Here is a 12,848-nt window from a genome sequence, read left to right as displayed (position 1 = left end):
GCTGGTATTGAACCAGCTGTGTGTCATCGCAGTGTGTGTAGATGAACAGTGTTTGGCTAGCCCTGTGTCGCCGCCAGCACCTGGACCTCCACCGCTGGACAGGCAGGGAGTTCCAGGGGAGGCCACACCACATTCATCTGCACACACTGTGATGACACACAGCTGGTTGAATATTAGCAAAGTTTCCCTGCTTTCCTTCACTGGTTCCTGTACAGCAGGGTCAGTCTTTATTAAGTGTTATAATCATTATGTAGCAAAAGTAGCATGTGTATACATTCAGTGGCTAACTACTACTACTACTACTACTTTTCTTTATGTATAGAAGTACATAGTGAAAATGACAAATAAAGGAAATCTGAACCTGAAACCTCTCCAGGTAACGAGTATCATTAATACACGACATGCCCCAGGCACAATATTTAGCTTGAAAAACACAGCTTGAAAATGAAGAATATCTTAAGCAATTGCATTAGAGTGTATGGAGCACAGCAGTGATGTTGTCAGACCCTTGACTGACCTGGCTGATGCAACGCTAGGTTTGGCCAGTCTGCATTCAAGGGGCAGAACTTAGCGAAGGGCCAATTGGTCCTGTCTGTAAAAGTTCTCTCTGCTGAGACACTTCTGAGCATGCCATTGGGTTTCAGTGTGGATGCTGTTCTACATCTGACTCTTACTCTCTGAAGCAACATGCTATCTTGGTTTATTAAAAGAAAGGGCATTAAAGACTTTCAAGGTAAGATTTGAGTTTTATAATCAAAGTTAAGACTTTTCTATTTGCCTTACATTTATTACTGTACTGTCTGTTCTGTACTGTTTCAGTACAGAACAGACTTGGGTCAGTTTTTTTAGCTCATGTTTGTATTTATATTACATTTGAATGCCACATTGTTGCTAACTTGGGATGACTTAACATACCAAAGGTATCACACTTTATCATTTAAATCAGCCCTTGCCCTGACAAGTTTCACTCCTCAAAAGGGCATCAGGTAAACAAGCTCGTACATTTGACCTGAAGTGAGCGCACTTACAGAATGATTTATGGCACGGATCGGGCTGACACAGCGATGTGCATTGCCTGTCCCACAACACAGAGAGCAGGTTTTCTCAAGTATCATCAGGAGCCGGGATACTAACTTGAGTAAATGTGGCTCTGCGTGGCCCTTGTGACAGAGACTCGATAGAGCAGACGACGAGAGAAAAACCAACAAACAGATGAAGGCAGAACAAATTATTATTATTTTTTTTTACATTGAAATTGGGTAAATTTAGCATCACCTTGAGACCTAGACTGATTAAAACATCCTCGTGTTGTGTAGGGACCCAGAATAAACAAGCCTGCAGCCCTTGCAGTGTCCCTGCCCATAATTTAATAAAAGACATGAGAATTATGCAATGCCCAGAGCCAGCTATAGAAACACAAAATTTCTGCATATTTCCCACAGAAAGCATAAAAACACTGTGGCACTGCATCTGATGAACAAAAGCTAAAACAAACATACACAACCCTGATTAAATCAGAGCATGTGTGTGACTTAGACATGAACTGATTTACTCAGGAATGAAGAAGCATGTCTCCCTAATTCTCTAAAATGTGCATGTTTAATGGGATATTGCATATTTAAGTAGCTATAAGGGTACGAGCTATGTTTCAGGTGACAAAGTCCCCATAAATTTGAAAAATGGACATAACTGGCATTTTACCTCTGGTCTTAATTTGCTGTGTGCGTGTGTTTGTGTTAGATTGTGTACAGAACATGAACAACCGTGTATGTATTGATTGTGCCACCAAATTCCGAAGCTGAGCACGTAACAAGGCTGTGATTGCATGGAATACGGGTGGTGAGGATATTTGGCAAAAGTTGTAAACACTTCAATTACAGATGTAACTTGAACAAATAGCACCGGGTCTTTCGAAGGTTGCGTTCACCTTCATGTACAGGCGTCTGCGTTCATCAGTCGCTGGCGAATTGGAGCTGCGTTGACAAACGAGCTTAATTTACCCTCACTGAAGTAAGATTAATTGGAGGTGTCGAGGTATGAAGCAGCAAATGACAATGCGCCTTTGGAATAATGACAAGAAGCGGGGAGGGAGTGCATGAGAGAAAGGTTTACTTAACGAATTACAAGGTGTCATCAGGAAGTGTGACAGTTAGTTGTTTGTCCTGAAGATCCTGCAAATAAACAACACAGGGGAGAGGAGAAAAAAAAGAGGAAGAGAAAAGAGCAGTGTGTGTCCCAAATGACGTCTGCTCAGCCCACTTGTAAACTCAATCAACTGAGGAGCATGAGAAAGTGGCTGGCATTGAGGGAAAAACAATTTGGTAGCATCAAAAGGAACTCTCTCTCTCATACACGACAGCAAATTGGGGCACCATAAGAGCAGAGGAGTGTGTATGTGTGCGTGGTGTGGGGGGGTGTCTTGAAGTGATTACTTAACAAAGAAACAAAGTGTTCAACACTCCAATCAAGGTGGAAGCAGTGCAAGGGAAAGAACATCTTTGAGAGAGAACAGAAAATGAAGACAAGGATTGGGAGAAGGGTTATTAGAGGTAGCAGAGTGTTAGTCCAGTGTGGTGTTGTCTGCCTGAGTGTGTAGGTTTTATATGCAACCTCAGATACAGCCATAATAAGTCCACCTTCACCTTGATGAAAAGTAAATAACTGGCACACTAAAAATTCAAGGATGGATGCAGCAACCTGCTTGTAAATGCTATAACGGCAGTCTTTAGCTGTATTTCACTACACCTGTGACCATGGCCAATATGTGTTTATAACACACTCACGGGACGGAGCAGGTATGCCAGGCTGGTCTCCTGTATGATCAACAGGGGGAGTCGTGTCATGGTCAAAGCGTGGAAGAGGGTCTCAACTGATGCCATTGTCTGGTCAAATCTGCCAGCCAGACCTCCCAGTGTCACTATGGCATCCACCTGGAGAGACAAGCAGAACTAAGAAGACACAGGGATATGCCACGGACTGGTTTCTTTGGCAGGATGTTGTTATTTGTTTCGATGAAGAAAAGTGACAGCAGATGTGGCTACAGAAAAACAAGGGTGAAGAAACAAACTTTAAAAACGTGTTAAAAATGCATCTTTATCTTAACGTATTGCTCAGAGAAAGTGTGTAAAATAAAGCACAACTAGAAAAATTGGCAACTTTTCCTCCAAAATACAACCACATACTGTAGGTAATTTTTTCAAGCAGGGATTACAACCCATATTATCAGGCAGCTAGCTCTAGTGGCTGTGGTAATTATGACGGGAGAAAAGGAGGAAGTCAGCGACGTAGAACAAGGAGCGAGAAAGCCAAATTAAGATGGGATGAAGAGGAAGTGGATGGCTCAAACAAACACAGGACTTTCACCCAGTAGACGGGTGTTTGTGTCTCATGTGAAACCAAAAGTCAACTTGGAGTTATTTTAAACAAAATGTGACGTAGTACTTTGTGATGAGGGTGACTTCTTTCACATGCGATATGTCACTATCACACTACCTTAATGACAAATATGTATACTTGTTTTTAAGCCAAATCATGATTTTTTGGAAAAAAAAAAAATAAACCACATAGTTTGGGGACAGCTGCAACTGTTTGATAAAGTTAACCATGTGTTTAAAAGTGTGAATGTCAATGGTCATAATCTCCTAAAACCCTGTGTCCTCAAATGGACACACAATGGACATCACATTTTGGGTGTACTTGACCCTGTACTTGATTCTACTTGACTTAGACCTGTTGTCCTTGTTCGTGGACACTTGTTTGTGCCATCTAATGGTAGTAAGACCACAATACACTAATTAATGTCCAAAAAAAAAAAAAAAAAAAGTCTGTCTGCAGCTGATCCTGATACAAAAGTGGACAACACCTGATCATATTTTAAGGTTGAAAGTTATTAATTTATGATTAATTAATCTGACACTGATTCTGATATTCTCCAATTGTAAAAATGTATATCTTATCAATGCATCAATTGTCCTCAGCCCAGCGCCTTTTCCTCTTCATTTTGCCCAATCCCAATAGCGGTGGCTACAGTAGTCTCCCTAGCTTGGCGAGCTGTGGATTTCATATCCAAAAAAGGAAAGTTTTGGAAGAAAACAGAATATAATTGTGTGTGAAGAGATCTGTTTGCTTTTACCGCTGATCCACTTAATCATATAGAGCTCACTGCAGTGAGCTTCAAAACATATTAATGAAGGCTCATTTAGAGTAATGTTGACAGGCTAATTAAAATTTAACAAGCTGTGTTACCTTCATTATAAGACTTAACATGTTATTTTTGGTCAAAATGGCTCTTTTAATAGTGAAGGTTGCCAACCCCTGTCCTTGATAGACTATCACAGGGCTGACACATATAGACAGACAACCATTTATGCTCACATTCACACCTATGGGCAGTTTAAAGTTGCCTATTAACCTGTCCTGTATGTCCTTGGATTGTGGGAGGAAGCCGGAGTACCCGTAGAAAACCCACATTGACATGGGGAAAATTCCACACAGAAAGGCTGTGAGCCAACAGAGCCAACCACTGCACCACTGTGCTGCCACTGTTTGTTTCTTTTTGTACCATACCATAAATCTACACACTGTAGTTTATTTTTCTGATTACCTGTTTTACATCTTCAGAAGGATCTACTGAACCTGAGCGCCACACAAAAGCTGAGGAAGTCAGGAAATAATGAGAGAGGAACTAACGCATTACCAGTTTCAGTATTTTTATAGGATTTTTTATAGGATGGAGATTATTGCCTGCTTTTTAATTTAACAAAGAAACAAAAAGCACAGCAACAAATGCCACTGGGACAAGTAAACATCAAAATAAAGAAACAAGCAAGGACACGGGGCTTTGAGAAAGAACTGAGATGGAGGACAGATAAACAATCAGTGGCAGATCATAGAGTGAATAAGTAAGCTAAGTGGATTTCTGAACTAATACCATTTTCTGCCGTCTCAGAGCTAAAATAAGGTTCTTCTTAACTTTGAGCCAGCAGTTCTCTTAAATACAATATTTACAGCTCTCAGCAGTTATATCCTTATACAAAGTCCCCAAGCAGTCAAGCACCAGTGCTGACAGCCTTAAAACCCAACAGAGTCTAGAGGGCAGAGGCGCTGTCAGAGGCTGACGACTGACAGTCACACCAGCACAGAAAATGAACCAAATACCATCAATCACACTCACTTCACTTCAATGTTTCCACTTCAACCACATACTGCAAATAAATAAATCAGCAAACAGAATGAAAGAGATAGACTCACTTTCTATTACCTTTGCTAACGCCGGCAGCAGCTAAACATCAGAGGCAGACACATCAGCAGCCAATAATCATGTACGCTTAACTTCTCTGGCTTCTTACTTTGAGAATCCACCACTCTTACCACTAAAGCTTCTAATTAGACAGATCAGACTGGCTACATTTACTACTATAACAGATGGGTGAGCAACAGCAGTGTCACTAAAATGCCTCATTTTCCTTTTAGTACTTCAACAACGTGCCATCACCTCAGTGTATTCAACATTTTCCAAAAAGGCGAAAGAGCTCAGATCAAACTTATGCCGGACTGTAGCTCCTTACTGTACACAATGGCGACGGACAATGTACCGAACTGAATGTATCGTAACTAACTATCCGCCTCAGGCAATAGAGTTAAAACAAAACTAAGTGCTGAGAGATTGAGGTTATTTCAACATCTGGCTGACGCCCCCACATGCAGAGGCTTCGCCTAAACTGTAAACAACACTTGGTAAACAAACTCCCCTCAGGGAGAGAAAGAAGGAGCAAGAGATAGAGAGGTTATGAAAAAGAAAAAAAGGAAAATTTTGTGTGATTTAATCAAAATTACAAAAATATATATACATGAAATTCACTGCATTAACCTACACAAAGAATGAAATATGAAAAAAAAAGGAAACACTCCCTCACGGTTGTGTGCCTCTGCCTACCAGTCAAGTTGCAGACTGCAGCCATGTCTGTCCAGGCTTATGTAATATATGTAGTGCAGACTTTGAAGGCATTTAATAAAAGGTAGGAAGTGTATTTTTTGCCGAACTGGATGCTTCACACATATTTAAACCTGGCAGCACAGAAGATCTGCACATTTAGCACAGATTCAAGGTGAGCACTTAAGATTAGTGTCACTAATTCAGTACCTGACCAAATGTCTCCCCCTCTGTTACTGAAATATGGTGTTAGTGATGGCCAGAACAGTATGTCACAGTGAAGCTGACCTCTGACCTTTTGGATACAAAACATCATCACTTCATGATTTTACCCTATTTGACATTTGTGTCAAATTTTGAGTATGAGCTCTTGCGTTATGCCCCAAAAGATGCATTTTGAACTCACAATGACCTTTGACATTTGGCGACCAGAATCTGACCTGTTCATCATTGGGTTTAAGTGGTCGTTTGTGCCGAGAGTGGTACAGATGGACGGACGAACAACCTGAAAACACAATGTCTACGACCATGGCAGACTTCTGTAGCATCTGTGGCTCTCAGACCTGAGCTCAATCATTCCTACAATGATGTAAATCTTTAAAAACAGGTCACAAATATAAAGTTCATTCAAAAAAAAGAGGCTTTGTAATTTCCTAAAATAGCCAGGACTGTAGTTTTTAGAATTTGTTGCTTGAACTGGAGGAAACAGCGCATTTGTTGGGGGTTATCTTCAACAATGCGTCTGTGGCACAGAAGAATATGGCTGTACAATCCAATATGGACCAATATATAAATTAAATGCTCAGTGATCTAATGTCATTGATGCAAAGTGAACATCGATTTATATTGTCATAATAGGATACGCCATTACGCTAAGTTATTTACTCGGGAATACATCGTAAGTGTGGACATAGAAGATAAAACAGATGTACGTGCCTGGACGGGCATCCCACTCCTTTAACTTCTCAGTACAGCAACATTAGCTGCTCTGTTTCAACAACGTTCAGCTGAAAAGATGTGCATACGGGCTGAAATTCAACTGAGCTGTTTTGTCGGGAGATACAGTGACTGAAATGCAGTGACGGTGAGCCAGAAAAAGTATAAATAATACATGTAATTAGTTACAGTATGAATGGAGGAAAGTCTGCTAGCTGCTAGGCTAATTTATGCAATGTAAAAATGCTTGAGCTGATAATGGGTGACTAGCAAAAACCAATTAACATGTCTATGAACCCTGACAGTTATTAGTCAGCTGAATTATATACCTATGTTAAATGATATTGATGTTAATCCATATTTTATGGCTGTTTGGAGAAGTTTGCCTTGGTCAAATATCATGGTTTGGGTTAAAATGAAAACATTTCCTTTCATGTGTGTCAGTGGAGTCACTTTAAAGTAAACTTTACTGCACTTATTATTTATGTGTTGTTTTTATCTTTTATGGCCAAAAGTAAAATAGAAAGGGGAGGCAGGTTCAGTCTGGAACTGAATGTGTTAAATGGGCAGATAACACTGTCTCATATCAACTGCAGGCACCTCAATCCCATCCAATCAAAATCATATTGTGGTAGACTTTGTAATGTTGTCAAATATCGTATTGTTGTCCAAATAATCGATATAATATTGTTTTGTGAAGAAACTGGGGATTTACACCCCTACAGAGGAACAAGCTGTATCAGGCTTTGATACAGAGACGAAATTTAAGTTCGTAGGATCAATTCTTGTTGGCTTTGCTCCTTTAATCAGTTTTCATACTACTTTTCTATACAACAGAATGCCCTGAAGGGACCAAAGCTGCTTCCTGAGGTAGGGATGAGAGAGGAGTGGAGGGATCAGATCAATAGTGGACAGTATCAGTGAACACTATCAGTCAGTTCAAAATTCACAGCAAGTCGCCAAAGCCAAGCGACAGAAAACCTCAAAGACAGCAAACAAAGCTGAAAGAGAACAAGGCGCGATGACTCGAGAGAAAAAAACGACGCTGTATTGTGTTTCAGCGCCTGATGACACACTCGCTTGCTCAATCTTCCGCTTCCCATCACACTTCTGTTGTGTCCGCTACGCATATCAACTCCATATAACAGTTTGAATTTTTATGTGTCCCTATTTCATGTTTGTTTACTAAAAACAAAAAAAACAAACGGGGCAAGGAGAATCTCACGACTGAATGAAGAGAATCTAACAAGCTGGCTCGGCAGATCCGGCCGTACTCTCTGATTGGCTGGGGGAGCCGGAGCGAGCAACGCTGGCTCGGAGATCAACACAAAAACTCATATCCATTTATTGGGTATGATGAACAGATAACCAGAGAAAGAGAGACGCAAATGAAAACAGTAGTGCTGCTTATGCCTGCAACAGTGGAGCACGGAGAGAGTAGCTAACTAGGACAGAGCTGCGAGGAGACAGACAAGCACACACACACACACACACACACACTTCAACAAGTCCATACACAAACAGATGTAAACAGGTACCTAATGCTCGCACACACACACACACACACACACACACACACAAACGAGCCTTTCACAAAACAGACAGGCACATACACACACAGACACACTTTGAGATGTAAACACACACACATATATAAATATATATATGCACACAAACAAACACATACTCATCCACCCACCATAATCCTCTGATACCATTCTTTGGGATTTCACCCAACACAATACGAGATAAATTCTCTAAATCGAGCGCTAAGCTGTGTGGAGGAAAACATTCAGGGGCTAATATGTTGAATCTTAAACAGCCTGAGCAGCAGCACAATGCTCTGTAATCTGCAAATCACCGTTATTATTTCATCCGTGAGTTTAATTCATTTAAACAGGCTAAGTGGATGGAAATTAGCGAAGGTGAGCAAAAGAGAAAATGACAAGCCGCGATATTGAATCATTAAAAAAGTTCTGCTTTTATATAACGTACTCCTATTCACAAAATGTTGAAGGGAACACAAGTTCAAATAAGAGTCATAGTGGGTAAAGAAAAATGGAAAAATCCTGGTAAACAAACTAAAAAGTCATCATCAGCAACTCTTAGAGAACGTCAAAAACTGATTGCCAGGCTACTATCTCTCGTGGGCAGACAGACGGACAAACACTCAGTTCAAAGGCAGAGTAAATATTAGCCAGGCCGTGAAAAAAAAAGGCCCGTAGAGAGGAAGGACAAAAGTATATCCTCTCTTAAAGGCCGATACAAAAAACTAAGTGAACGTGCACAGTGTGGTAACACGTGTGCATACTGTCGGAGTTGAAGTGCATTTTTGTGTGTCTGCAAGCGTCTTCTCCGTAGTCTTTCATCAGCTTGGAGAGGTGAAGTGATTGGGGCACTCACCAGTGATTGTGGCAATACTCTGCATGCTGCTTAGAAAAATTCTAATGATGGAGAAAGAGCGACAGAGAAGGGAAGAAGGCAGATAGATAAATACAAAACACCATTCTGTGACATATGTACTCAGGTCAATTGGTTGAAATTATGAAAATAAGGCATATAACGTTTGTTAGATTATAGATTTTTTTCTCATGTGCAATCCAGCTAACATTTAGAGAATCAGAATGGGAATCGAGTCAATCTCTGGATCAGATCTCTGTGTGTCTGGCTCTGAAGCAGCTGGCTGGGCAGCAGCTTCGCTCTGGCTGGCAGCTCATTTCGGAGCTTTGGATATCAGGTTGTTAGAAAATGCTTTACACTTTGAAAAGATCACAACAAAAGTAAAGTATTTCATTTTGAATCTGGCAAACCACAAAGAGCCCATTGCATTTTGATGAGTAGGTGTAAACGTGGCTGATGTTATTCTAATGATATTTTCCAGCACTCATTTCTTCGGGGAATGTTGAGTAAGCATGCGTGTTGTTTTCCAGCGGCACGCCATTTCATATTCATACACCCACACGCGCCCGCACCTCGGATCTGCCCGCAGTCAACCACAGCCCAACACTATTGACCTCTGAACAGCTCATCTTAAATACCTGAGGACTGAATGCCTTGCTTAAGGGGTCTAAACTCTCAGAGGCTGCAGAGAGCTTTACATATTCATTTTACCCAGCGCTATAACTACTGCTAGTCATTTTAATAACAATAAGATTAATAAGAAGAACAACACACTTTTTAAAACAATGTTTCTGACAGTAATATGCCCCGAAAGCCACTGCTAACGGCCAAGAAATAGACCAAGACATAACCCTTGTAAAGCATTGTTGTTTGTTCACTTCAGTTTTGGTAAGGGTTTAGCAAACAATATATAATGTGTGAACTCATGAACTTTAGAAATGCTTTTCTTAATTTGAACAGAGCTAGCTGCTTTTTCTCTGCATCTAAGCTAAGCTAACCCACACCAAACATTTGCAACAAGACGAGTTGAAACAGGCAACTACTTGCAATGCGCCGCTCTGCAACGATATAAAAACCTGCTGGTTCACACCACTGCAACTAGATGAGGTGGTGTATCATCGCTATGCAACAACTCTCTGTACTTATGTTCTGATTTGTAGCTTTTCAGGCTCATTTTGTGGCTGAATATAATTTGTAGCTTCTTAAAATATGAATGAGGATAGTGATAGTGAGATACTGGCTACAGCTGCATTTGTAGTAGCGATGAGGCGAAAAATAGAAACAAAACGAGCATCAGATGGACTGTACTCATAATAAATACGCCACAGTATATAAGTAAGCACTGCCAATTAATTAGTTAATGAGAATGTGTGTGTGTGTGTGTGTGTGAGGGGGTATAAGCACATCCAGCGAGCAGCAGTGACCTACTGTTCAACACCGGCACACTGTGAGGACAGAAACAGGGCTCGGCAGGGACGGAGCACCTGCCGCAGCATGCGAACACACCGTCTGCAGTCATGTTGACTTAACCAGCGGACCAGCCTTTTGGCTATAAAAACAGGAAGTTTTTTTACATTCTAAAACTAGCTGCCTGTGATTTGACCAGCTGAGTTGCAGGTGAAACCATCAGCCAGCTTGAGGCCACTTCACACTGCTGCAACTTTTCTATGCAACGTTCCAAAACAGTTTTGTCTCGTTGCGAATCTTTGGTCTGAACTGGGCTGAACTCTTGGCAAGAAAGCAAATAAGCACATTCAGCAACATCTCAAAACATTCCTTCACCCCTAAATGACCATTTTTGTATCAGTTACTCACCTGGTGTTATGTAGAATTCATGACGACAGCTTTGATTGATTGTTGTTTGTGTTATTGTGTGACATTGGTGAATGTGAACTAACCCTTTAAAACAGTAAAGTCACATAACAACACAAACTAACTGATCAAGGCAGTAACAGACTGGCAGCTCCCGTGTTCAGTGAGGTAAAATTGCTGCTGTTGGTGGAGTCTGGCTTTGAAGAGAGCACCTTTAGTTCAGCTCACCATCAGACAGGGTGGTCTGTTTGGGAGGTACTGAGCATACAACTAGATAAATAAGACTTGATTACACTGTTGTTTGAGAGTTTGTAAAAGGATGGTTTGATGTAGTTTCGCTGCTGTTACACAAGGACCCATATGACTTTGATTCATCAAGAATTTTCTCCATTTTTGGATTCTTCGTTCCCTGGAGGCATGCAAGAACAACGTTTTCCTCACAAATTTGATGTAACACAGGATGGGTAATTAACGTACAAACGATTGTTCGGGGGAGTGAAGTGTTTCTTTGACAACAAAAATCCAAGACAACAATTTTAATTATCTAATGAAACCGTGAAAAGTGTGGCTGGAGTGTTGTGGATGTTTACCTGTAACTTTCGTCTCTGAATCTCCTCCAGCATAATTGCAAGGCACTTGGTGAAGTCTGTTAGATCCTGGTCGGCTGTTTCTATTAGCTTGCACCCCTACGCACAAAGAAAAATGAAAACACGCAACAAGACAAAACAAAACAAAAAGAGAGAAAAAAAAAAGCACAATCAGATAGATGAACACATACGCAGATAGCAAAACAAAAACCCGGGCAGAGATAAGGGATAGGGGGATAACAAAGCGCAGAAAAACAGAGCAAGATAGAGAGATGGAGGGAGGTATAAATCAGTGTTTTAGTCTTGTCTGGCTGTCTGTGGGCTGTGTTGCTGAATAATGTAGAGGTTCCAGTCAGTGGCCTTAAACTACAGCATCCAGGTAAACAACCATGCTCTGGCTTTCTCTCCCTCTGTCTCCTTCTCTCTCCAATACACTGTCACTTTCCTGCTGAAACACACCAACTTTGTTATCGTGCGCGCACACACACACACACACACACACACACACACACAGTGCAGACAGTTCACACAAACTTGTTCGCTGTGCTCTGTTTGATCCCATCCATCCTCCCTCTCCTCCCCACCTCTTCCCTCCATCCCTGCTTCCCCTCATCCCCCTCCCTCCCTTGCGGATGCTTTTCTGTTCTCTCCCTTCCATTTATGCAGAATTATTCACCGTTTCCGACAAATCTCTGAAGGAGCGCCTCAAACTTTCCCATTGTTCTGCTCCTTAAGCATTACCATAAAAGTCTGTTCTCTCTCACGGAAAAAAAAAGGTATTGCTCATTTTTTTAGGCAACCTGTGTGATATTTGTGAAAAAAAGGACTAATATTACAGGCAGCTACAGAGAGAGGGGAAAAGGGTGAGACGGAAAAGGAGGGTGTCACAGCTGAAGGCAACCGATATCGCTGCGTGCGAGTGTGCTCGCGTGCGTTCGTGTGTGTGCGTGGTGAAGTATTGGATCTGCATTTCAAACTGTAAACAGTGTCTATCGGGGGTGGGGAGGCTGATCACAGCTGTACACAACACAGCACAAAGATCACACAGGCACTTCATTTTCCTTCCTCTGAGGTGTGTGTTTGTGTACCCTGTATTTGTTATTTATTGAACCGAGCCTCACCTCTCCTCGCATGTTGTAGTTTGACATTTTGCTTGTTATAAATAACGGGAAGTCCACTTC

The 12,848-nt window shown here is 41.3% G+C and overlaps 1 protein-coding gene across 4 annotated transcripts in view; it reads right to left on the bottom strand.

The window, feature by feature from the left end:
- The window catches only part of tpk1 (thiamin pyrophosphokinase 1), a 102,460-nt gene that overhangs the window by 37,203 nt on the left and 52,409 nt on the right, over positions 1-12,848 (bottom strand). For 3 of the 4 annotated variants that reach the window (XM_049564989.1, XM_049564988.1, XM_049564987.1), the window contains exons 6-7: positions 11,671-11,766; positions 2,784-2,930 (exon numbers count right to left, since the gene is read on the bottom strand). In XM_049564989.1, the coding sequence (XP_049420946.1) occupies positions 2,784-2,930; positions 11,671-11,766 (243 nt within the window). The remainder of the gene's footprint in view (positions 1-2,783; positions 2,931-11,670; positions 11,767-12,848) is intronic. The other variant, XM_049564990.1, reaches the window with a different exon arrangement.

Source organism: Epinephelus fuscoguttatus, linkage group LG21, assembly GCF_011397635.1.
Source record: "Epinephelus fuscoguttatus linkage group LG21, E.fuscoguttatus.final_Chr_v1".
In the NCBI taxonomy this organism is placed as follows: Eukaryota; Metazoa; Chordata; class Actinopteri; order Perciformes; family Serranidae; genus Epinephelus; species Epinephelus fuscoguttatus.
Note: the sequence above shows the minus strand (reverse complement) of the source record. Positions and strands in the feature narration are given on the sequence as shown.